The following is a 25,999-nucleotide window of genomic DNA, read 5'->3' as shown; positions in this document are numbered from 1 at the left end:
AAGAAAAGGAGGACTTGTGGCACCTTAGAGACTAACCAATTTATTTGAGCATAAGCTTTGGTTAGTCTCTAAGGTGCCACAAGTCCTCCTTTTCCTTTTGAGAATACAGACTAACATGGCTGCTACTCTGAAACTTGTTTGTCTTAGCGATTGTCTGAACAAGAAGTAGGACTGAGTGGACCTGTAGGCGCTAAAGTTTTGCACTTTCATGATAAAGAGATTGCATTACAGTACTTGCATGAGGTGAATTGAAAAATACAATTTCTTTTATCATTTTTACAGTGCAAATATGTGCAATAAAAATAATAATATAAAGTGACCACTGTACACTTTGTATTCTGACTTGCAAATGTAGAAAAAATCCAGAAATATTTAATAAATTTCAATTGATATTCTACTGTTTAAAAGTGTGAAAAAATGTGATTAATCACGATTATTTTTTTCAGTTAATCAGGTGAGTTAACTGCAATCAATTGACAGCCCTAATCTGTATGCTATTCATTATAATCACTATCTACCTTTCATACTTAATGAATCTGTTCTATTTTTTTTACCTATACTAGTGTGTTCTTTGAAACGCAAATGGGAATTATGCTCAGCAGCAGGGGGTGGTGCACACTCTGCTCCACACCCAATGGGGGCAGACTGGGTAATAAACTTACACTGGTCAGTCTTCTGACCAGGGAAAGACTGTGGGGTCCTAGGCTGGGGAACTGGAGGGAACTGGCTCTCTATTGTTGGTTCATGAGTGGCTAGTGAAAGTTTTCATGTAACTGCAGCTGGCTCTGTTCCTGTCTCTGTGCGGCTGTGTAAGTGAATGACCTGGAGAGGCTTGCAGCTTGTCACAGCCTCATACTGTGAGAGGGGGCACAGACTGGTATGCCAGAGGGCTCAACAGTACCCCAGTTCCAGGTCCCACCCAATGAACAGGCCCTGCTAGACTGTGAGTCCATTTCCTTCTTGTCATGCTCTCAGTTACTGACAGAGAAACAGTGATAACAGTAGGGAAGTGAGGACTCATGGATTCTGTCTGTCATTCTCTGTATGACTTTGCCGAAATCACACAACCCCGTACCTCAGTTTACCTACCTATATAATGGAGATGTGTTCATAGTGACTTTCCTTTGCTACGTGTTTTCAAGATCCTTCAGTTAAAGGTGTTGCCAAGTATGATAACAGTTACTGGTGAGAATTACTGATCTCTGAACCCATAGCGACAGCTCCATGTGCCTGCAGAAAGTGTTTGTGTCTCCCCTCAGTCATCTGTCTGCAGATCTGTCTGCTATCTACCCAACTATCCTGGGCATTTACAGGATATCAGACCCTAAGGTGGTCTAGTCATTATCCCTCATTTTCTTCCTAATCAACTACAGTTTTAAATATACACAAATACACAGAGCAGGCGGTTCCTCAGTGACTCAGCAGAGAGCCCAAGAGTTCTCATTTCTCTTTGGGAAGGTCTCTTAATTATTGTTTACTCTTAATGCTGGACAAATAGCATAGAAGCGCAGACAGGTTTGTCTCCAGTTTGTTTACATTCAGATGCTCTCTTCTCCTCTAGAGGGAGAGCGAACCCACTGGGATTTAATAGAGCTAGATTATAAACGGTGCACACTCCTGTGTCCGCACTTAGTGTGGAATACTGCTGCAGATGCTGGGGTGAGTGAAGTGTGGGATACAGATACCTGAGGGGGATTCCCAGGGATGACACTTCCCTCTCAGGATTCACAGATACCATCTCCTGCTGGGGAGCTTACCTGCTCGACAAACCCAGAGCTATGTGGGCGTGATGGGGTAGAGACTAGGTCTGTGACCCTTTCCACTCTGTACACCAGGGTAATTCCAGCTGATGACGAGTTTGCTGCAGTGTTATGGGCCAAAATTTCCCACCATTTGGTGCCCTCCCTTGCTGATGGCCTCCAACCCCAAGGTGGCTGCATTTCAGTGGCCCATAGTTTGCCTAGGTCCCACAAAGGCAAGATTCACCTTGGAGTAAGAACTGATTAAAGACCTGAGGAGCCAGCTGTGCATTAATGCACAGACACTGTCACCTCCTGCTCTTGTATTTCAGACCTTTGGCTGTTAACTGGGGGGCTGTTACCTGACTTTTATCTGCTGGAAAGCATGGAGGTGCTCGCGCTCCTCACTGGAATAGTTATGATTTTTTTTTCAACATGGACAAGACATCTTCTCTCCTAGTTTCATTCAAAAAGTCAGCTGAACTGTTATGTATCAAACGTTCAAAAAGCAATTCAGCCAGAAGGGGACACCCAGTGTAGGAAATTTAAGTTCCAACACTTAAAGTTTGGCAAACTTACAAGCATCAGAAAATGAGCTTTTCTAATTCAAGGTGTCAGACAGCCATAACTAAAAGCGGTGCCACCAGGTCCACCTACAATGGCCAATCCATTTGTGAATCCCATTCAGCTCAGCTTTTTGTTCCAATAATGTATTTGGCAAGGGGTTCCAGTAGCCAAATATGCATTATGTAAATAATTTTATTTTATCAGTATTATATGTTCAGAGTGTTATAAAATTGAATGTTCCTTTGTTCATGTGTTGTGAGAAGGAGTAAATATAAAGGTCTGATCTACTTTCTTTTTCAATAGATTCATAGGGTTCAAGGTCAGAAGGGACCATTAGATCATCCAGTCTGACCTCCTGTAATATACAGGCCATTAAATTTCACCCTGTTACCCCTGAATTGAGCCCAGTGACTTGTGTGTGACTAAGACCTGGTCTTCACTATGATTTTACATCATAGAAACATAAAGTCACAGGGTGAAAAGGGATGATAAACATCAGCTAGTATAACCCCCTGTGAAGATACAGTATTTGTTGCTTCTGAACCATCAAAGACAGATGGCTATCCAGCCTCCTTTTTATACTCTCCATTGAAGGAGCTTCCACAACCTCCTGAGGCCTCCTATTCTTACAGTTGGGAAGATTTCCATGAGATTTAAATCTGCTCTGCTGGAGTTTGAACCCCCTGCCTCTTGTCCTGAGCTCAGTGGCAAGATAGAACACCTTTTCTCAAGTATTTGAAGACCATTGCCACATCCCTAATCAGTCTCCTCTTTTCTAAATTAAACATCAGCCTTTGATAGTACAGCTTGTATTTCATCCCTTTGATCATCTTTGTCTCTCGCCTCTGGATCCTTTGCAGTTTCTCAACATCCTTTCTATATATTTGTAACCAAAACTGTACACAGTACTCCAGCTGAAGCCTAACCAGTGAGGAATAGAGAGGAAATATCACCTTCCGTGACTTGCATACTATGCCTCTCCTAATGCAACCAGAAATTGCCTTTGTATTTTTTGCTATAGCAAAAAAAAAAATCCACACTCTTGAGAGATATAGCTATATCAACCTGACACCAGAATAGACTGCTGCATACTTCTGGTTCCGAATGAGATGTGTGGTAACTCAGGTGTTTGTAACTCTATGGTTCTATTACAGCTGCTGTTTAACATCCTCCTTTACTCCTAATGAACTGGAAAGTATTTCATCACCTCGTGTTATATGGGCGTCTCATACTGCTTCTTTCCCAGTGCAGAACAAAAATATTTATCGAACAAATCTACCTTTTTTGCAATATTAACAAGATGCCTTTCTCCCTCTAGGAATTAGCCTAAACCTTTTCTAGGATTTTCTAGGATTTAAAAAACTCAATAACCTCCTATTCTGATCCTTAGTCTTTCCAAGCATGGAGCTTTCCCTTATGTCTTTAACATTCCCTATCAATTTTTATAACTTCCAATTTGTATGGCTTGCTATCTGTATTCCCTTTCCCCCCCATTTGCTATATATTCCTTTCCCCCCACTGATTACTGACTTCCCTCTACCACTGGATGGGATTTTTAGTTAAAGTTGTTCTCCCTCATTGATTATGGAATTGTAGCTTTTTTGCAATCTAATAAACTATTCTCAAAGAACTTCCAAGTTTCATTCCCATTTTGCTGTCTATCTTTTTCCTCCCAAATCATTTTTTTCTGATAATTTGCCTCAAGTTTGGGGGATTAGTCCCATTTCAAACACTAAGTGTCTATAGATATTACTGGTAAGGAACAGTTCTCTGTCTGCCCATTTAAATGTAATCAGTTCCATCTTTTATTTTTCCCTCCTTTATCATATCACCCTGTGTTTGTCCTTCCCTCAACTAAACAGTCCCAGACTTTCAATCTGTCTGCACATGGCAACCTCCAGCATTTTCACAGCCTATCGTGGAAAGCCCCTTTATAACTGCTATACCCTTTAGAGTAGAGTCTGGATGACGGAAACTGAGCACATCTCATTTCTTCGGCATCCGGATATGTTCTTTCTTTGCTCACTGCTGCGAATAAGCAGGAGTTTCTGTGGAGCTGCCATCAACGATGCTCAGGTCATTTCCCTGAGATGTATTCTAGCTGGGATGTTTCCTCTGGCACATGTCTTGGCAAAAGTTTTTTTTCCACTCTCAGATTTTGAGCAACCGTGTGAATTGTGAACTCCCTACAGCATGAACTCCCGAGCCTGGCTTTCATTTCATTAAGAAACAATTAGGGATGACCAGTATTGACACTTGTGTTTCCTGCTGGTGTCTATTAAGAGTTCCTAAACCATGATGTGTAGGAATTATTTGATGCATGGACCACCATAAAATATGGAATTAGCATTAGGAGGGTCAGTTGTTCATGATTCATTTATCTGAATAATGGAAACGTCAAATTTCAGTGTGTGAAGAGCGAGCAATCTGCTTCCCCAATGAGAACAGCCTCCAGTAATGCATGAAGTGTCTCATATTCACATTGTCTCTCCATCCAGGTATTTGTACTGCGACCATCACCCTAGAGGCTGGGCACATACAGGAAGTCAGGGGAACTTACGGTACATGCAAGAGACACCGTTCTGCCTCAGAGTTGGACACCTTCTCCCCTACTCCATGTCAGATTTCAACACCACCAACTTCACCAACCCCTCCACCTTCATCCTGCTGGGCATTCCTGGCCTGGAGGTGGCCCATGTCTGGATCTCCATCCTCTTCTGAGCCATGTACGCCATAGTCATGTTGGGGAACTTCACCATCCTGTTCATTGTGAAGATAGAGCTGAACCTCCATGAGCCCATGTACTATTTCCTCTGCATGCTGGCTGTTTCTGACCTGGTCCTGTCTACGTCCATCCTGCCCAAAACACTGACCATCTTCTAGTTCAATTCCAGGGAGATCGATTTCAGTGCCTGCCTCACCCAACTGTACTTCATTCACTGCTTCTTCATGACTGAATCTGGGATTTTTGTGGCCATGGCATTGGATCGTTACGAGGCCATCTGCGATCCCCTGAGACATTCCACCATCCTGACAAACCCGGTGGTGGTCAAGATTGGCCTCGCTGTGATGCTGCATGGTGGCATAGTTGTACTGCCCTATCTCCTCCTGGCCAGGCAGTGGCCATATTGCAGAACCAACATTATTCCCCAAACGCACTGAGAGCACATGGCCGTCATGAAGCTGGCCTGCACCAACACCCACGTCAGTAGTTACTATGGCCTGTTTGTGGTATTCTGTGTAACTGGTCTGGATGTGGTTTTTATCACCATGTCTTATACCCAGATCCTCAGGGCCATCTTCAGCTTCCCCACAAAAGATGCCAGGCTCAAGACGTTTGAGACCTGCGGCTCTCACCTCTGTGCTATCTCAGCCTTTTACATCCCACGTCTCTTTTCCTCCCTCACATCCCGGTTTGGCCAGAATATGCCCCTGTATTTCCACATTCTCAGCGCCAATGTATATCTACTGGTGTCCCCCATGCTAAACCCCATTATCTATGGGATAAAGACCAAAGAGATCTGGGCAGGATCCTCCAACACTTTACTCAGAAAGGCACTAAAGTTTTCTCCTGGTCATCTGGTTCTCAGACTGAGCTTTGTGGGGAGCTGGCTGGTGACAGGGTGCTGGGCCGTCTTTCCTGAATCGTTGGCTGGCCAAAGAGACATTAAATCCTTTCCTGACCATACTGTGCTGTGTCAGTGTGACAAACCCTTTAACTCATAAGGTTGCCACCTTTCTTATTTCTGGTAACTAGACCGCCTCTGCTCCCCATCTTCCTTCAAGGCCCCACCCACTTCTCCGCCTTTTCTCCTAAGGCTCTGCCCCTGTCCCTCTCTCCTCCCCTGTCACTCTCTATATCATCTCCACCTCTCTCTCACCCTCCCCCACAACTGGGCTCCCTCTGCTCTGGGGCTGGGACAGGAGCTGCTGCAGCCTGAGAAGGAGTCTTCAGTGAGTGCAGCCGGGTTGCAGTACTGGGACCAACAAGGAGCAGAGAGGGAAGCCAGGAAGCCGTATAAAGGCACCTGAGGGTTGGGAGCAAGGTTGTGTTATAGGTGGGTGAGGTTCTGCATCATACAGCTTGTGGGCCCTAAAGCTCAGCTACAAAGTTCTAAGGCCAGAGACAATTGGGTGGTTTATTTCCTTAGCTTTCAGTTCCCCTTTGTTCCTCCCAGCTGGGAGCCTGTAGCAGGCAGGGTACTGGCAATGGGGATGGGCTGGGAGCCCTTTGCCCTGAGCTTGGCCTTGGGGGCATAGCAAGAGATCAGGTTGGTATCTAGGTGAACAACAGCGGAGAGAGGCAGAAGGATCAGCCCCTTCATTAGCTGGGAAGCTGGGATGCTGGGCAGAGGCCGGGGTGGCTTTGATAGCTCACCGGGAGTGAGATAAACAGCACACCTGCCATTAGCTGGGTATTTACACGTGTACACAGCCCCCCATCTGGAGCTACAGGGCACCCATTTCTTAGGGGCTGAAGCTGAACAGTGAAGTTGAGTCTAACATACGCTCTGCATGACGCTTTTTCTCGAATTTCTTTCGCTAGGCTGCTAGGCAGCGTCATCCCCATGTCAAGGAGGGACTGAGCCATGCAGAGGTAAAGTGATTTGCCCAAGGCCACACAATGGGTCAGTGGCAGAGCTGGGAATAGAAACCAAGAGCCCTGACCCCTGAGCACCGCTGCTCTGGCCACTCACGGGCACTGCTCCACTGATACCAGTACATAACCAATAATCTTCAGACACAAAGATGATACAGGGGCGTTGCCCGGGTCCGAGCAGGGCAGCAGCTGGAACACGAGAGCCACTGGAGGAAGGGAAGAGCCGATACAAATGTGTTTTGCTGCAGGGAGCTTCTCCTTGTGCAAAGAAAAGAGGAAAGAGTTCTCTGAAAGTGAGAGGTGGACGTCCGGGAATGCAGCTGTTTCCTCCAAGCGTCGCCAGCCAGCACCCTTGGAACTGAACATCCTCAACTTGTGTTTGACTAAAGCATCTTCCAGAAATGCTTCCAGGGGCTAGATCCACAAAGGCACCTGGGTAAATACTGAACTTAGGCGCCGCTGCCTTTCTCAAACCCCGGCTCATCTGCTGCCTGACCCTGCAGGAGCCTCAGATTCCACCAGAGGCCAAATCCATTATGACTTCTGGATGCAGCCTTGCAGGCTGGAAATGCGTGTGTCTACATGCACGTGCGTCCATGTGTGTGTGCACGTGCGTTCATGTGTCTGTGTGTTTTTCACATGCATCCATGATGTGTGTGGATGTGTGTCCCTGCATGTGCATGTGCACACCCACAATGTGCCATAGCCCGGCGGTTTAGCACCCTCACCTGGAGTGTGAGAGACCCAGATTCAAAGCCCTGTGCCACTTAAGTTTTATTTCTATAAAGTAGAAGAGCTCCAGACGGACAGACTGAGAGCTCCACACCGAACAGCCATTTGCCTGGTGCTCAGGGCACTCCTGGGGGATGTGGAGACCTGTGTTTAAGTCCCTGTTTGAAGTCAGATAGATCAAAGATTTTGGATCTGGGTGTCCCATGTCTCTCTCGGGTCTCTCATGAGAAAATGGTGATCTGTCCTAGGCATCCCGCTCCAGGAGAGGGCTCACAGATGACAATCCCACATGAAAATATGCCTATGTGGTAAATGTGGGGGGAGGGTAGCACCCTTTTATGGACACCCAGCCAGTCAGTTAGCAATAAAAATCCTTCTTAGTAGCTGTACACTATTGCCTTACCTGTAAAGGTTAAGAAGTCTAACTGAAATGCTTAGGTAAGAGGAAGTGAGTGGGCACCTGGCCAAAAGAGTCAATGGGAAGGGTAGAAACTTTCAAATTGGAAAAAAAAAAAAAACTTCTGCTCTGTCATCTGTTTTTTGGTTTGTTCTCTGGCCTGGAGAGACCATGCCAGAGGTATGCTGTAAGAAGCTTGGGCCAGGCATGAAAATTCCTCAGCATTCCTACCTAGAATTATTCATTTGAAACTACAAATATGTAAGTAGGACAAAATGTTTTGTTAGATGTGATCAGGATTCTCTCTTTATTTTGGGCTTGTTGAGTCCTCTGTGCTAAACAAAGGTGCTTTTTCCGTTTTGTAATCTTTAAGCTGAACCCCAGAGAAGCAATTTCTGGGGTTTAGTCTTTTCCAGTTGCTCTTTAACATCTAGCAACATCCTTGATTTTCCAGGTGTGTTTTCTTTCTTCTTTTTTTTCAATAAAAATCATCTTTTTAAGAACATGATTTGATTCCTGTGTCTTAAGAAGAAGAGGGTGTCTGTGCGCATTATTCAGTTATCTACTAGCAGGAACAAAGGGTTTCAGATTCAGCGGGTGGCAAGAGCTGGTTCTTTTCCTCGTTTCTTTTCTCGACTCTTCCCTAGAGGAGGGGTGAAGGAGCTGAGGATGTCTCACAGGAAGGAATTCCCAAGGGAGCCTTCCTGGGTTCTAAGGAGGTGTTGCATTTGGGTGGTGGCAGAAATACGACCCAGGGCAAGGGAGAATCTGTAACCTTGGGAGTTTAATACAAGCCTGGAGTGGCAAGGTATTTTAAGGTCTTTTGCGGGCCCCCACCTTCTGCACTCTAAGTGCCTGAGTGGGGAATCAGCCTTGACTGCCCCCATCTCCATCCCATCAGCCAAGCCCCTAGAAGCCCAAATCAGAGGGAGTTAGGTGCTTAAGGACCATGTATGGACTTTGGAGACCACAATGGCTGAATTGGAGGAGCTAAGGGAGACAAGAGAGCTACATAGATGAGACTTCCTGGGACAGAGCAGAATGGTCCCACCCCTGGTCTGACAGCCTCTGTGATGCTGAGGAGGATGAAAGTCTCAGGGAAGGAAAACATCAAATTGGAGCAGTTGGGACCCTCCTTCTAGATGATGTCTTGGGACCCTCTCATACTGAGGATAACTCTCTGGAGGAGGCAACTCCAATTATTAGGGAGAAACGGTTAATAGTTATGGGGGATTCAATCATTAGAAACATAAAAGCGGCAAAGAGTCCTGTGGCACCTTATAGACTAACAGACGTATGGGAGCATAAGCTTTCATGGGTGAATAACCACTTCGTCAGATGCATGTAGTGGAAATTTCCAGAGGCAGGTATAAATATTAGCTTGCGTATTTATACCTGCTTCTGGAAATTTCCACTACATGCGTCCGACGAAGTGGGTATTCACCCACCAAAACTTATGCTCCAATACGTCTGTTAGTCTATAAGGTGCCACAGGACTCTTTGCCGCTTTTACAGATCCAGACTAACACGGCTACCCCTCTGATATTAGAGACATAGATAGCTGGGTTTGCAATGACCAGAAGAACTGCATGGTAACTTACCAACCAGGTCCAAAGTTTGTGGACCTCTTCAGACATTGACTTATGTGCAGTTCTGGGAAGGAGCTGGTAGTCGTGGTATATGTAGGCACCAGGGAAAGGAGGCATAGGGAAGCACAGGAGAGAGGTTGTGGAAGCCACATTTAGGCCTTTTCTTGGCCTGGCTGCCTCCCTAGTATATCCTCAGGCCTTTGCTGCAAGGTCTCAGCCTGGGAGGTCGCCAGGCCAGAGCTCCCCAGCTTGGTTTGCTCTTCCCCAGCACTGCTCTGTCCAAGGTTCCCCTGTCTCTCCCAGGCAGCTAGGTCCTTCTTGCTCCACTGCTGCAGCAAGACTCACTTCCTTTTCCCCAGGAGCCCTTCTTATACTTGTCCTGCTGGGCCCTGACTGCCTGCCTCAAGCCCGCTCGTGATTGACTCCCCGGGGCAGCCCTTTCCCAGGGCTGTTTTTAACCCCATCCAAACTGGAGCAGGGGGACCACCCTGCTCCACACCCCCCCACTCAAAATACCATGCCCTGGGGTAGGGAGTCCTCTACCCTGTGCAATCCGGAGATGTCTCATCAGCCACCCTCACGCCTCTTCATTTTCCTTCAACTTCAGGGTCAGGTCTTCCTTCTCCTTGTGGAATTTCTGCAGCTCCACCTCTGCTGTCTCGTGGGCCTGTCCCACAGCCGTCAGCCACGTCCATTGGCTAACATCCTCCTGACCCTGTAATGTCAGGGTCTTGGTTCCCATTGTAGGCTGCTCCCTCACAGCCTGGGTCCCAACCTCTCACTGGGCCCACTCCGTCTCAGTCCCCTTTTCTGCCACCTCATGCTGGTGGCTCTCAGGCAGGTCTACCGCCTTCACTGCCATGTTGACCTCGCTCATCTTTGCCACTTCTTGGTCCCCAGGCACCTCCTTCTTCGGCTGCCCTCCCCAGAAGGGGCAGTGCCCCTTAATATGGCCCCACTCGTGGCAGCCAAAGCAGACTCCCTGCCTCTCTGCTGCCTTGGGCCCCTTCTCACTGGGCTTCAACTGGACCCTCCACCTGGGGCCTGGGCACTCCCACTGTAGGTGTCCATGTTGCCCACAGGCCCAACAGGTCTGTTGTCCCTTGGGTTTCCTCACCCAGCGGGCATTCCCAGGGCCATGTCCCTTCCCCTTCTCTGGGTGAGGCTCCTTGCCCCCATCCCAGTAGGGACAATTCCTCCTTAAATGTCCACACCTCCTGCAGGAGTAACAAGCTCTATACTCCGCCACTGGCCTCCTGGCCCTGCTGCAGGGCTTTTCTCTTGGATTCCTTCCTCAGGAGTCTTACAAGGGCCTGCTGTTCATAGAGCAGCTGCCCCATTTGTTCATGCAGGGCCAAATACATCTCCCATTGTCCCTCCTGGCTCTCCTGGGTCACCTGTAGCGGGGTCTCTAGTCTTCCCCACTGCTCACAAGTCCCCTTTCATAGAATCATAGAATCATACAATATAAGGGTTGGAAGGGACCCCAGAAGGTCATCTAATCCAACCCCCTGCTCGAAGCAGGACCAATTCCCAGTTAAATCATCCCAGCCAGGGCTTTGTCAAGCCTGACCTTAAAAACCTCTAAGGAAGGAGATTCTACCACCTCCCTAGGTAACGCATTCCAGTGTTTCACTACCCTCTTAGTGAAAAAGTTTTTCCTAATATCCAATCTAAACCTCCCCCACTGCAGCTTGAGACCATTACTCCTCGTTCTGTCATCTGATACCATTGAGAACAGTCTAGAGCCATCCTCTTTGGAACCCCCTCTCAGGTAGTTGAAAGCAGCTATCAAATCCCCCCTCATTCTTCTCTTCTGCAGGCTAAACAATCCCAGCTCCCTCAGCCTCTCCTCATAAGTCATGTGTTCCAGACCCCTAATCATTTTTGTTGCCCTTCGCTGGACTCTCTCCAATTTATCCACATCCTTCTTGAAGTGTGGGGCCCAAAACTGGACACAGTACTCCAGATGAGGCCTCACCAATGTCGAATAGAGGGGAACAATCACGTCCCTCGATCTGCTCGCTATGCCCCTACTTATACATCCCAAAATGCCATTGGCCTTCTTGGCAACAAGGGCACACTGCTGACTCATATCCAGCTTCTCGTCCACTGTCACCCCTAGGTCCTTTTCCGCAGAACTGCTGCCTAGCCATTCGGTCCCTAGTCTGTAGCTGTGCATTGGGTTCTTCCGTCCTAAGTGCAGGACCCTGCACTTATCCTTATTGAACCTCATCAGATTTCTTTTGGCCCAATCCTCCAATTTGTCTAGGTGCACTGGGGCACTGATGCTGGAGTCCAGCCAGGGATGGAATAAGAGCCCTCCATGAAAAAAAAATCTACATAGGCCCCTGGTTGCCTCTCCTTGCCCCAAGATGCCAGAACATTTTTGTACCAGAGCTGAGGGGGTCTAATATTTATTTATTTTTCTTTCTTTTACATAGGAATTAGATACAGTTCTCCAGTCAGATAATTGGTAAGTTATCTGCGAAAAAATAGTTTTTAGTGCCTAAGTAGCCCCTTGAATCATGTTTAAAGTTGTCACCCCTACCAAAACCTTAAATGGGGGGTGGGGGGAGGAGGGACAAGGAGATGATCCAGCACATGACACGGGGAGGAGAGGAGAGGAGCAAGCAACCAGGCCAGGGCCTTGGAGGGGAAGAGGCAGAGCAGGGCGGAGCCTTGTTGGAAGAGGTGGGGCAAGGGGGGAGGCTTGGGGGTCCAATACAAGCAATTAAAAAGGTGTCAACTCAATGAGTTGTACATAGACCGATTCCCCAGTTTGTCACCCTGACAGTACACAGTAAGGTCAGGAAGGGGATTAATGTCTTTCTGACTGTCAAGTCAGGGATTCAAGGAGGAGGGCCCAGCATCATGTCAAAAGCCAGCTGTCCATGGAGCTCCAGGAGAAAACTTTAGGTCCCTTTATGAGTAAAGAGCCACAGCAGCCTGTCCCGGATCTGTTTGGTCCTCACATAAAAAATGACAGGGTTTTGCATGGGGGGCACCAGGAGGCACACATTGGTAAAGAGAACATTTAAATGCAGGTCCATATTGTGGCCAATCTGGTACACGAGGACGGAGAACAGACCTGAGATATAAAAGGTTAAAATGGCACAGAGGTAGGAGGCACAGGTCTGAAAAGTCTTGAGCCGGGCATCCTTTGTGGGGAGGCTGAAGATGGCCTGAGGATCTGGATATAGGACACAGCGATAAAAAACACATCCAGACCGATCACCAAGATTGCCATTAAAGAGGCCGTAATAACTATTGATGTGAATGTCTGCACAGGCCAGATTCACCATAGCTATGTGCTCACAGTAGGAGTGGGGGACGATGTTGGTTCTGCAATATGGCAACTGCCTTGCCAGCAAGGGACAGGGCATTACAAGCATGCAGCCACGCATCACCACAGCCAAGCTGATCCTGGCCACGATGGGGTTTCTCAGGATGATGGAATGTCTCAGAGGATCACAGATGGCCACATAGTGGTCAAAAGTCATAGCCATGTCCAAAAAGCAGTGAATGAAGAACATCTCGGTGAGGCAGGCATTGAAATCTACCTCCCTGGAATTGAACCAGAGGATGCTCAGTGTTTTGGAAAGGGTGCAAGTGCACAGGACCAGGTCAGTGACGGCCAGCATACAGAGGAAATAGTACATGGGCCCATGAAGGCTTGGCTCCATCTTCACAATGAACAGGATGGTGAAGTTCCCCCAGATGGCTATCACATACATGGAGCAGAAGTCTACTGGGGAAGACTCTTTTGAATAAGTACTGTTGTCCCTTAAAAGTAAGGCAAAGCAGGCCAAGAATCGGGATGCAATGGGATGGTGAAAAAACAATTTGCCTAATCTATGACAGAGAACCATCTAGGGGGCCCTGTGTTCTTGCCATCACTAGAGCTAGATCTGCCACTATTGTTGCTATGGGGGTGTAGCTTTACTATTTTTTCTAAAATCCACTCTCAATCTCCTGAAGCATTTAATATGGGCCAGATCAGGCTACTGTATGTGGGATTCCCCTTTTCCAGCACTCCCTGTTGTTCTAATGATTCAATTCTTTTCTGCGTATTCAAGTCTTATTTCCTGAAGTGCTGCAATGTCAACACTGAGTTTGTACATTGTACGTGAGTTTGCTCACGGTCTATCAAAGTTAACTTCCGTATGCTGCTTGTGTATTGTATGTCATCATTCTCTGTCAGTGCCGGACACATGGTCCTGACATTCCAGCTGTCAAGCCGGAAAGTTCATGGTTTCTTATTTTTGCCAGGTGCAAGGTTTCCATCTGTCATTGAACTTTTGGTTTAGCCCGCACACCCCATGAGGCATGGTGGTTCAGCACCTAACTGTCCGGGGGCTGCTCGAGTATGTGGTGGGTGATGGCTGACAAATGGAGTGCAGTGGTTCCTCCCACCATTGAAGGTAACCCTTGGTGCCCTACTCTATGCCAATCAAGTGAGAGCTTATAACCCGTAACTGCCACCTTCCATGTTGTATCCATGCTACCAGCAAGGATGGAGTGTCCTCTCCATGTGATGTGGCACAATAGCCTGGGCAGTTAATATGAGGGTGCTATTTTACCTATGTGTGAGCGTGCCCCTCTTGACTTCACTGGTTTGGATCGAAGGAAGGACGGAGTTGATACATTTTGAACCAGCTGTGCTGCAGGAGTTGCCAGTGCAGAGGAGTCTTCCATTTGTCTGCCTTTCAGGGCTCCACTCCTAGATTAGTGATCAGCCATACCTGCAGGACCCAATCTGTCCTTTATGGATGTTGTTGGCAAAGCACCGAATGAATCTGCTCACCTGCCCTTTTGATGACATTTCCTCCATCAAGAGTTCCACTTTTCTCCTCAGGCATTTGTTATGCTTATGTTCCTGGAAAAAGCAGGTTTTCAATTCCGACCTGACTTGACAATGCCAGAGTTAAGGATCACAAAAAGGAGGTTATTAAGAATCTAAAGAACAAAAGAAATCCTACAAAAGTTTGGGGCCAATTCCTAGAAGGAGAAAGAAAACTTGTTAATGTTGCAGAAAAGGTGGAAAAGGTTCAAGAAATAGTTTTGTTCTGCATTTGGAAAGGAGCAGTTTGAGGTACTCATATCACATGAGTTTATGTAATCCTTTCAAGTCCATTAGCTGTCAAGGAAGATGCTAAACAGAATTTACAGTAGAAACTTGGAGTTGTGAACACCAGAGTTACAAACTGACCAATCAACCACACACCTCACTCAGAACCAGAAATAAGCAATCAGGCAGCAGCAGAGCCTAAATAAATAAATACAAATAAAGGACATTTCTGTGTTAAATGAGAAGTATTAAAAATAAAGGGAAAGATTAAAAAAAAATCCTCCAGACCATTAATGAAGATATTGAACAAAACCGGCCCCAGGACAGACCCTTGGGGCACTCCACTTGATACTGGCTGCCAACTAGACATGCAGCCAACTAGACATTGATCACTACCCGTTGAGCCCGACAATCTAGCCAACTTTCTACCCACCTTATAGTCCATTCATCCAGCCCATACTTCTTTAACTTGATGGCAAGAATACTGTTGGAGACAGTATCAAAAGCTTTGCTAAAATCAAGGAATAACATGTTCACTGCTTTCCCTTCATCCACAGAGCCAGTTATATCATCATAGAAGGCAATTAGATTAGTCAGGCATGACTTGCCCTTGGTGAATCCATGCTGACTGTTCCTGATCACTTTCCTCTCATGTAAGTGCTTCAGAATGGATTCCTTGAGGACCTTCTCCATGATTTTTCCAGGGACTGAGGTGAGGCTGACTGGCCTATAGTTCCCAGGATCCTCCTTCTTCCCTTTTTTAAAGATTGGCACTACATTAGCTTCTTTCCTGTCGTCCGGGACTTCCCCAGATCACCATGAGTTTTCAAAGATAATGGCCAATGGCTCTGCAATCATATCCGCCAAGTCCTTTAGCACTCTCGGATGCAGCGCATCCAGCCCCATGGATTTGTGCTCATCCAGCTTTTCTAAATAGTCCCGAATAGTTTCTCCACAGAGGGCTGGTCACCTCCTCCCCATGCTGTGCTGCCCAGTGCAGCAGTCTGGGAGCTGACCTTTTTTGTGAAGACAGAGGCAGAAAAAGCATTGAGTACATTAGCTTTTTCCGCATCCACTGTCACTCTGTTGCCGGCACATCGACACTCGTGGTCTTCCACCCTCCCGAGTTACCTAGTGTAGTGCCCAGTGTCACCAACAACTCGGTTGCCACCCTCATTCAGTAAGGAACCCACACTTTCCTTGAAATTCTTCTTGTTGCTAACATACCTGAAGAAACCCTTCTTGTTACTCTTAACATCTCTTGCTAGCTGCAACTCCAGGTGTGATTTGGCCTTCCTGGTTTCACTCCTCCATGCCCGAGCAATATTTTTACTCTCTTCCCTGGTCATTTGTCCAATCTTCCACTTCTTGTAAGCTTCTTTTTTGTGTTCAAGTTCAGCAAGGATTTCACTGTTAAGTCAAGCTGGTTGCCTGCCATATTTACTATTCTTTCTACACATCGGGATGGTTTGTCCCTGTAACCTCAATCAGGATTCTTTAAAATACAGCCAGCTCTCCTGGACTCCTTTCCTCCTCCTGTTATTCTGCCAGGGGATCCTGCCCATCATTTCCCTGAGGTTGTCAAAGTCTGCTTTTCTGAAGTCCAGGGTCCATATTCTGCTGCTTTCCTTCCTTCCTTGTGTCAGGATCCTGAACTTGACCATCTCATGGTCACTGCCTCCCAGGTTTCCATCTGCTTTTGCTTCCCCTGCTAATTCTTCCCGGTTTGTGAGCAGCAGGTCAAGAAGAGCTCTGCCCCTAGTTGGTTCCTCTAGCACTTGCGCCAGGAAATTGTCCCCTACACTTTCCAAAAACTTCCTGGATTGTCTGTGCACCGCTGTATTGCTCTCCCAGCAGATATCAGGATGCTCTCCCATAAGAACCAGGCCCTGCAATCTAGTATCTTCCATTAGTTGCCAGAAGAAAGCCTCTTCCACCTCATCCCCCTGGTCCGGTGGTCTATAACAGACTCCCACCATGACAGCACCCTTGTTGCTCACACTTCTAAACTTAACCACTTACTCTGGGTTTGTTAATAAACAAAAATGATTTTATTAAGTATAAAAAGTAAGATTTAAGTGGTTTCAAATAATTAGAGACAGAACAAAGTTAGTCACAAAACCAAAATAAAGCAAAAACATGCAAGTCTAAGACTAATATGTTAAGAAACTGATTACAGGAAATATCTCACCCTCAAAGATGATCCAGTCAGTTTCTTTCACAGACCAGCCTCCTTCCTACTCTGGCCTCAATCCTCTCCCTGGTACAGTCTTTGTTAGAACCAGCAGACATCTCAGGTGGTAAGCAAGAGTTTTGTCATGACTGGTGCCCTCCTTTGTTCTGCTCCATCCCCTTTTACAGATTTGGTTCAAGCTGGGAATCTTCTGTGTCTGCTTGTCCCCACCCCCGCCTCATCAATGGAAAAGTACAAGAATTAAGATGGATTTCTGTATCATGTGACACGGGCACATGTCACTGTAAGACTCCTAGTCTCCATTATTCCTGGGTTGGCCCACAGGTACACAGGAAGGTTTCCAGGTTAATAAATTATTTATAACCAGTTGTCTGGGTCAATGGGAGCCATCAAGATTCTAAACCACCATTAATGGCCCACACTTCGAATAATTACGATAGGACCTCAGAGTTATAATTCATATTTCTAGCTTCAGATACAAGAATGATGCATAGAAATTGGATGCAAATATTCAGTAGGTTATAACCTTTGTTATGATACCTTCCAAGGGACCTTTTTCATAAAGCATATTCCAGTTACATCATATTCACATTCATAAGCATATTTCCATAAAACATATGGAGTGCAACGTCACAGTATATTCTTACTTTGTTATTAACTCTGCGGATAGAGAGACCCCATAAGGCTTCCTGATTTCTATCTCAGCGTTGGGAGAAGAATAGAGTCTAGTGAGTTACAGCAGTGGTCAAATACATATGGGCTCTATATAAGGAAGCTATGCTTGGTAAAGACAATAGTCCATCCAGCCCAGGATCCTGTCTTCTGACTGTCACCAATGCTTCAGAGGGAATGAGCAGAACAGGTAATCATCAAGTGATTCATGCCATGTCACCTACTCCCAGATTCGGGCAAACAGAGGCTAGGGGCACCATCCCTGCCCATCATGGCTAATAGCCATTGATTGACCTATCCTCCATGAATTTACCTAATTTGTCTTGGAACTGTATTTTTCTTTTGGCCTGAATAACATCCTCTGGCAAACGGTTCCACAGGTTGACTGTGAATAAATAATTATTTTTCTTTGCTTTATATCTGCTCCCTAATAATTTCATTGGGTGACACCTAGTTCTTGTGTTATTTGAAGGAGTACATAACATTTATTTATTCAATTTCTCCACACCTATCATGACTTTATAGATCTCTCTCATACCCCCCTGAGTCATCTCTTTTCCAAGCTGAAATGCCCCATTCTTTTTCACCTCTCCTCCTATGTTTAATACCCCTAATCCTTTATGTTGCCCTTCTCTGTATCTTGTTCAATTCCAACATATCCTTTTTGAGATGGGGTGACCACATCTGCATTCGGTATTCAATATGTGGGCATTGCATGGATTTCTATAGAGGCAATAAGATAGCTTATGTCTTATTATCTATCCTTTACCAGCATTGTGTTCACTTTTTTGAATGCCACAGCACATTGAGCAGATATTTTAGCCCTATTAATTGACATTTGATTGTATCAACCATCTGTATCCTTATTTCATTGGGATTTTCCTCTACTCTTTGCTCACCTTCTTTGTACTAAGGGGCAGGTGGCATCTATCTATGTATAAATTGGTCATTGAAGGCTATCAGCCCTAATGAGATCTCACCCAGACAGAAGAAGGGAGTAACTGCATTCTAGATAAAAAACAGTTTTCTGCAGCTTCTCTGCAGAGGGGTGGGTGCGGAAGGAATGGAACCTCACCAGAAAAGGAACAAAGAGAGCAGGTTTTGTTCCAGCCCTTTAAAACCAAGGAGACTGGATGAGCCAGAGGAAGCTGGGATAGGACAGAGGCACAAGGGCAGGAGAGGGGAGTCTGGTAGCATGGCAATGGCTGCAGCAGAGAGACAGACTCTACCTGGACGAGAAGTCGGGGGTGCAGGAGTTGGACCTTGGACACCCTAGAATAAGGGCTCTGACCAAATCCCAGTGTAGGCTTCAGGGTAATGTTGAAAAAAAAATTAATTGCTTGACAGCCCTAGTAAACAGTGAGCTGGCAAAATTTGCAGATGATACAAAACTATTCAAGACAGTTAAGTCCCAGGCTGACTGAGAAGAGCTACCAAAGGATCTCTCAAAACTGGGTGACTGGGCAACAAAATGACAGGTAAAATTCAGTGTTGACAAATGCAAAGTAATGCATATTGGAAAACATACACCCAACTATACATAGAGAATGATGGGGTCTAAATTAGCTGTTACCTTTCAAGAAAGATCTTGAAGTCACTGTGGCTAGTTCGCCAAAAACATCCACTCAGTGTGCAGCGGCAGTCATGAAAGCGAACAGAATGTTGGGAATCATTAGGAAAGGGAGCGATAATAAGAAGGAAAATATATTGCCTCTAGCTATACCCAGGGTATGCCTGCAGATCTGGTTGCCCCATCTCAAAAAAGATATATTAGAATTTCAAAAGATACAAAAAAGGACAACAGAAATGATTAGGGCTATCAAACAATTTCTGTATGAGTAGAGATGAAAAAGATTCATAGATTCATAGATTCATAGATATTTAGGCCAGAAGGGACCATTATGATCATCTAGTCTGACCTCCTGCACAATGCAGGCCACAGAATTTCACCCACCACTCCTAAAAAAGACCTCACACCTATATCTGTGCTATTGAAGTCCTCAAATTGTAGTTTGAAGACCTCAAGGAGCAGAGAATCCTCCAGCAAGTGACCCGTGCCCCATGCTACAGAGGAAGGCGAAAAACCTCCAGGGCCTTCCAATCTGCCCTGGAGAAAAATTCCTTCCCAACCCCAAATATGGCGATCAGCTAAACCCTGAGCATATGGGCAAGATTCATCAGCCAGATACTACAGAAAATTCTTTCCTGGGTAACTTGGATCTTACCCCATCTAAAAACCCATCACAGGCCATTGGGTCTATTTACCATGAACATTTAATTACCAAAACCATGTTATCCCATCATACCATCTCCTCCATAAACTTATCGAGTTTAATCTTAAAGCAAGATAGATCTTTTGCCCCCACTACTTCCCTCGGAAGGCTATTCCAAAACTTCACTCCTCTGATGGTTAGAAACCTTCGTCTAATTTCTAATCTAAATTTCCTAGTGGCCAGTTTATATCCATTTGTTCTTGTGTCCACATTGGTACTGAGTTTAAATAATTCCTCTCCCTCTCTGGTATTTATCCCTCTGATATATTTATAGAGAGCAATCATATCTCCCCTCAACCTTCTTTTAGTTAGGCTAAACAAGCCAAGCTCCCTGAGTCTCCTTTCATAAGACAAGTTTTCCATTCCTCGGATCATCCTAGTAGCCCTTCTCTGTACCTGTTCCAGTTTGAATTCATCCTTCTTAAACATGGGAGACCAGAACTGCACACAGTATTCCAGGTGAGGTCTCACCAGTGCCTTATATAACGGTACTAAAACCTCCTTATCCCTACTGGAAATACCTCTCCTGATGCATCCCAAGATGACATTAGCTTTTTTCACAGCCATATCACATTGGCAGCTCATAGTCATCCTATGATCAACCAATACTCCAAGGTCCTTTTCCTCCTCCGTTACTTCTAGTTGATGTGTCCCTAGCTTATAACTAAAATTCTTGTTATTAATCCCTAAATGCATGACCTTACACTTCTCACTATTAAATTTCATCCTATTCCTATTACTCCAGTTTACAAGACTGGGAGTTGTCAGCTTGGAAAACAGATGAGTAAGGGGAGGTATGAGAGAGGTCTATACAATCATGAAAGGTTTAAACAAAATGAATAAGGAAGTGTTATTTACTCCTCCTCATAACACAAGAACTAGGTGTCACCCAATGAAATTAATAGGTAGCTGGTTTAAAAGAAATGAAAGGAAGTATTTTTTCACACAACTCACAGTCAATCTCTGGAACTCTTTGCCACAGGATGTTGTGAAGGCCAAGACTATAACAAGGTTCCAAAAAGAACTCGACATATTAATGGTCCATTAATGGCTATTAGCCAGGATGGGCAGAGGTGTTTTCCCTAGCCTCTGTTTGCAAAAAGTGGGATTGGGTGCTGGCAGATGGATCACTTGATCATTACCTGTTCTGTTCATGCCCTCCATGGCACCCGGAATTGGCCACTGTCAGAAGACAGGATACTGGGGTAAATAGACATTTGGTATGATCCAGTATGATCATTCTCATGGTCACTGAGGTAGGTGTGCAGGTGTTGTATTGTGCTCACCTGGATGTGGGTGTCTCTTGTTCTCCGTAAAATAGAAGAATTTTTTTAGCAGCCTGTGACTGGGGTTCCAGGTGGGCCCACAGTGAGATCGGTACATTAGGGAAAACACCAAAGAATGGAGCTGACTCAAATGGGTGGTTATTCTAAGAGTTGGTTTCACTGAGCCAGCAACAAAACAGCTTTCACAATGCTTTACTGATTACACAGAAGGCAAAATACAGTTCGCTTGCAACAACCCAGCCTTTGGTTTCCACCAAAATAGAAAAGTCAAGTATGATGATGATTATATCAAGCAGAGTGTCCCAGGGTCGGTGCTGGGGCTTGTTTTGTTCATCTTCATCAATGAGCTGGATAATGGGATAGATTTCACCATCAGCACGTTTGTGGACAACACTAATCTGTGGGGAGAGGTAGGGATGGGGGTAGGGATAGGTCCAGAGTGACCTAGATACATTGGAGGATTGGGACAAAAGAAATCTGATGATGTTCAATAAGGACAATGCAGAGTCCTGTATGCATTGCTACAGGCTGTGGACCAACTGGGTAAGCGGCACTTCTGCAGAAACCAATCTGGGGAGTACAGTAAATGAGAAGCTGGACATAAGTCAGCAGTGTGCCCTTGTTGCCAAGAAGGCTAAAGGCATATTGAGCTGCATTAGTAGAAGCATTGCCAGTAGATCGAAGCAAGTGATTATTCTCCTCTATTCAGCCCTGGTGAGGCCACATCTGGAGTATTGCATCCAGTTTTGGTCCCTGCACTACAGAAGGGATGTGAACAAATTGGAGACAGTCCATCGGAAGGCAACAAAAATGATTAGAGGGTTGGGACACATGATTTACAAGGAGAAGCTGAAGGAACTGGGGTTATTTGGTCTGTAGAAGAGAAGAGTGAGGGAGGGATTTGATAGCAGCCTTCAACTACCTGAAAGGGGGTTCCAAACAGGATGGAGCTAGGCTGTTCTGAATGGTGGCAGATGACAGAACAAGAAGCAATGATGTCAAGTTGCTGTGGGGGAGGTCTAGGTTGGATATTAGGAAAAACTATTTCACTGGGAGGGTGTTCAAGTACTGGAATGGGTTACCTAGGGTAGTGTTGGAATCTCTAGCATTAGAGGTTTATAAGGCACAGCTCGAGAAAGTCCCGGCTGGGATGATTTAGGTAGAGTTGGTCCTGCTTCGAGCACTAGTTGGACAAGATGATACCATTTGATAGATATATTGCTGTGACACTATGTACCCCAAAACAACATATTGGCACCTCCATATTAACCACTGTTATGTAATTGCAACAATTCATGTACAAAATATGTCCTATGAGGTGTCAATGGAAAAGTTATGGTTTGCTGAATATGACCATCATATTTGTATGCATGTCTCATTTTGGGATTTGAAATGACCTATGTACCTACATTTCAAATGTGTTTGTTCCTGTGGTCATTCCCAAAATGTAGTTTACATTCAGTCTAGCCAGCACACTGTGAATGGATTATTCAAATTCATACCCCATTAATGAGCACAATGGGCCATGGACCAGAATATGACTCACTTCTATGACTCACTGAAGCATGCAAGAGCACGTAACCAACTCAGATGATTCTGGACTCAATCTTGTGCCTGTACGTTTCCACTAACTGCTGTGGGCTTTATTTTGAAAAACGAGGTTCCATCCACCTGGCAGAAGCTATAAAAGGGAAAGTGACATCACCACTTGGTCTCACTCCCTGTCCCCCACAAATGAACACCTGAAAGCATGGCTAGAGGGAAAAGACTGTGACCGGGCAGGTGGTCCCAGGCTGGAAAGAAGAAATCCCGGCCCATGTATGGAGGATTGGGGAACTGTTTCTACCATCAGGGTGAGACACTCATTGATTCAAATCCTGTCTAGTTTATAGAACTCAGTTTGCAATTTTGCTTTATTTCTTAGGTAATCTTCTTTGATCTGAACACTTATTACTTGTAGTTAATAAATCTGTTTTCGCAAAAAGAAAAGGAGTACTTGTGGCACCTTAGAGACTAACCAATTTATTTGAGCATGAGCTTTCGTGAGCTACAGCTCACTTCATCAGATCACGAAAGCTCATGCTCAAATAAATTGGTTAGTCTCTAAGGTGCCACAAGTACTCCTTTTCTTTTTGCGAATACAGACTAACACGGCTGTTCCTCTGAAATCTGTTTTATTTTTTTAACCTAAACCAGTGTGTTGTTTGAAGTATAAAGGGAAATCTGCTCAGGATCAGGGGCTGGTGCATTGTCCTCTCCACAATGAGGAAGGGGCAGATGAGTAATAAACTTACCATTCAGGCTTATGAGCAGGACAAGACAGTCAGCTCTGTGTCCTAGGCTGGTGAACTGGGGGTACTTGACTGGAGCTTTGCTACAGTGGGTTCACGGGTTGCTGGTGAAAGCATTCATGTAACTCAACTGGGTGTGTCCCTGCCTGTGAACGTTTTTGTAAGTGCAGGACCTGTAGGTGACTGAAGCTTCTCATAGCCTGAGAGGGGAGGGGGCCCAGACTGATATGCTAGAGGGATCAGCAGTGCAGATTGCATCCTGAGGAAGTCCATCACAGTGGCATTACAAGCAGTGTGAAATGCACACCTTGTTGTTCTGAGTGAAATTTGAACTTCATACACTTGTGCAGAGTTGTTAAGCGTGGTGGCTGGAGATCAAATAGGTCACCATTGTTTTTATTTTCTGTTTCCTTATTTCAGAAAGGGAAGTAGGGACAGAAAAAGCAACAAAATGAGAGAAAGCAGCAAACAATTTCAAAACTGGAGCTATTCAAATTGCAGGCAGCAGAAAAAGAAAAAGCACATAGGTGAATTTTTAAGTTAAAGAAGACAGAGACTGCCAGAGAGGAGGCTGAAAAGAGTAGGTCTAGGGAACCAAAATAACAAGAAATTAAGGAGAAAGATGGAGCACAGAAACACCTGTTGGACTTCCTGGACAAGCAGAACCAGAACCCTCCACAAATTTCCACCTCTCCAAAAATCCACAAATTGGAACAGTTGTGTCCTGCATACAATGAGGCCATTGATATTGCTGAATAATTCACTATCTTTGAGAGGCTATGTGTGATTCCTGATGACCAGAAGATGAACACTTTAGTTGCAAAGTTAACTGATAAAGTTCTGTATACACTCAATAAAATGCCAATTGAGAATGCTTTAGAGTATTGTAAATTCAAATAAATTATTTTGGAACAATTTCAGATTACCCTTGAAACATAAGGAGTGAAATCTGGGTATCTTAAGAGGGGTGCTGATATGAGTACTGTGGAATATGGTAAAAAAAGAGAAAGATTTAATGGGAAAGCGGGTAAGGGGTAAAGATGTTACAAGCTTTGAAGGAATGTTTGACCTTTTTTCCTAATATCCAAACTAGAATTCTCCCACTGCCACAAGTGATTCCCACAACTGATTCCCACAAGTGATTCTGGGAAGGGGCCCACAAGTGATTCCCACAAGTGATTCAGGGAAGGGGGCCCAGCACCATATCACCAGCCAGCTCTTCACAGAGCTCAGCCTGAGACCCCGATCACGAGGAGAAAACTTTTAGGTCCCTTTATGAGGAAAGAGCCGGAGCAGCCTTTCCCGGATCTGTTTGGTCCTCACACCATAGATGATAGGGTGTAACAAGGGGGGCACCAAAAGGTACACATTGGCCATGAGAATGAGGAAATGCAAGGGCACATTGTGGCCAAACCGATGTGTGATGGAAGAGAAGAAATCTGGAATGTAAAAAACCAAGATGGCACAAAGGTGGGAGCCACAGGTCCCAAAAGTCTTGAGTCGGGCATCCTTTGTGGGGAGGCTGAAGATGGCCCTGAGGATCTGGATATATGACACGGTGATAAAAAAAACATCCAGACAGATCACAGAGAATAGAATAAAGAGGCCATAATAACTACTGAGGCGGGTGTCGGCACAGGCCAAATTCACCACAGCTATGTGCTCACAGTACGAGTGGGGGATGATGTTGGTTCTACAGTATGGCCAACACCTTGCCAGGAAGGGATAGGGGAATGCAAGTATGCTACTGCGCAGCACCATGGCCAGGCCAATCTTGGCCACAACAGAATTTGTGAGGATGGTAGAATGTCTCAGGGGATGGCAGATGGCCACGTAGCGATCCAAAGCCATGGCCACTAAGATCCCAGACTCCATTGCTGAGAAACAGTGAATGAAGTACATCTGGGTGAGGCAGGCACTGAAATCTATCTCAGTGGAATTGAACCAGAAGATGTTCAACATTTTTGGCATGGTGGACGTAGACAGGACCAGGTCGGTAACAGACAGCATGCAGAGGAAATAATAGATGGGCCCATGGAGGCTCGGCTCCATCTTCACGATGAACAAGATGCTGACGTTTCCCAAGATGGCTATGGTGTATATGGTGCAGAAGGGGATGGAGATCCAGACATGAGCAGCCTCCAGGCCAGGAATGCCCATCAGGATGAAGGTGGAGGGGTTTGTGAAGTCAGTTGTGTTGGAATCTGACATGGAGTAGGGGAGAAGGTGTCCAACTCTAAGGCAGAATGGTGTCTCCCGCATACACTGTAGTTTCCCGTCACTTCTTGTATGTCCCCAGGGTGCAGGGTGATGGTCGCTTTACAAATGCCTAGATGGAGAGACAATGTTAATATGAGACACTACATACACTAGCGGAGACTGTTCTTGTGAGTGAAGTAGATTGGTTGCTCTTCATACACAGAGAAATGACATTCTTCTTATTTAAATAAATGAATTTTGAACAACTGACCCTTCTTATGCCAATTCAATATATGATGATGCTCCATGCATCAATAATTCTTACATGTCTTAGTGGGGGAAACCTTAAGAGGCACCAACAGGAAACACGAGTGTGAATATTGGTTTTC

The 25,999-nt window shown here is 45.5% G+C and overlaps 2 protein-coding genes and 1 pseudogene across 2 annotated transcripts; 1 reads left to right on the top strand and 2 right to left on the bottom strand.

The window, feature by feature from the left end:
- Nucleotides 1–5,030: 5,030 nt before the first annotated feature.
- LOC142071051 (olfactory receptor 52R1-like) lies at nt 5,031–6,032 on the top strand (annotated as a pseudogene).
- Nucleotides 6,033–12,539: 6,507 nt separating this feature from the next.
- On the bottom strand, nt 12,540–13,361 carry LOC125631123 (olfactory receptor 52M1-like). Its single transcript, XM_048837344.2, has one exon. The coding sequence runs from the start codon at nt 13,359–13,361 to the stop codon at nt 12,540–12,542; it is 822 nt and encodes a 273-aa protein (XP_048693301.2).
- Nucleotides 13,362–24,674: 11,313 nt separating this feature from the next.
- Nucleotides 24,675–25,622, bottom strand: LOC125640577 (olfactory receptor 52E4-like). The gene has a single exon (XM_048859329.2). The coding sequence runs from the start codon at nt 25,620–25,622 to the stop codon at nt 24,675–24,677; it is 948 nt and encodes a 315-aa protein (XP_048715286.2).
- Between the last annotated feature and the right edge of the window lie 377 nt (nt 25,623–25,999).

The sequence above is a fragment of the Caretta caretta genome, chromosome 1 (assembly GCF_965140235.1).
Source record: "Caretta caretta isolate rCarCar2 chromosome 1, rCarCar1.hap1, whole genome shotgun sequence".
In the NCBI taxonomy this organism is placed as follows: Eukaryota; Metazoa; Chordata; order Testudines; family Cheloniidae; genus Caretta; species Caretta caretta.
This window is presented reverse-complemented; position numbering and strand designations above follow the sequence as displayed.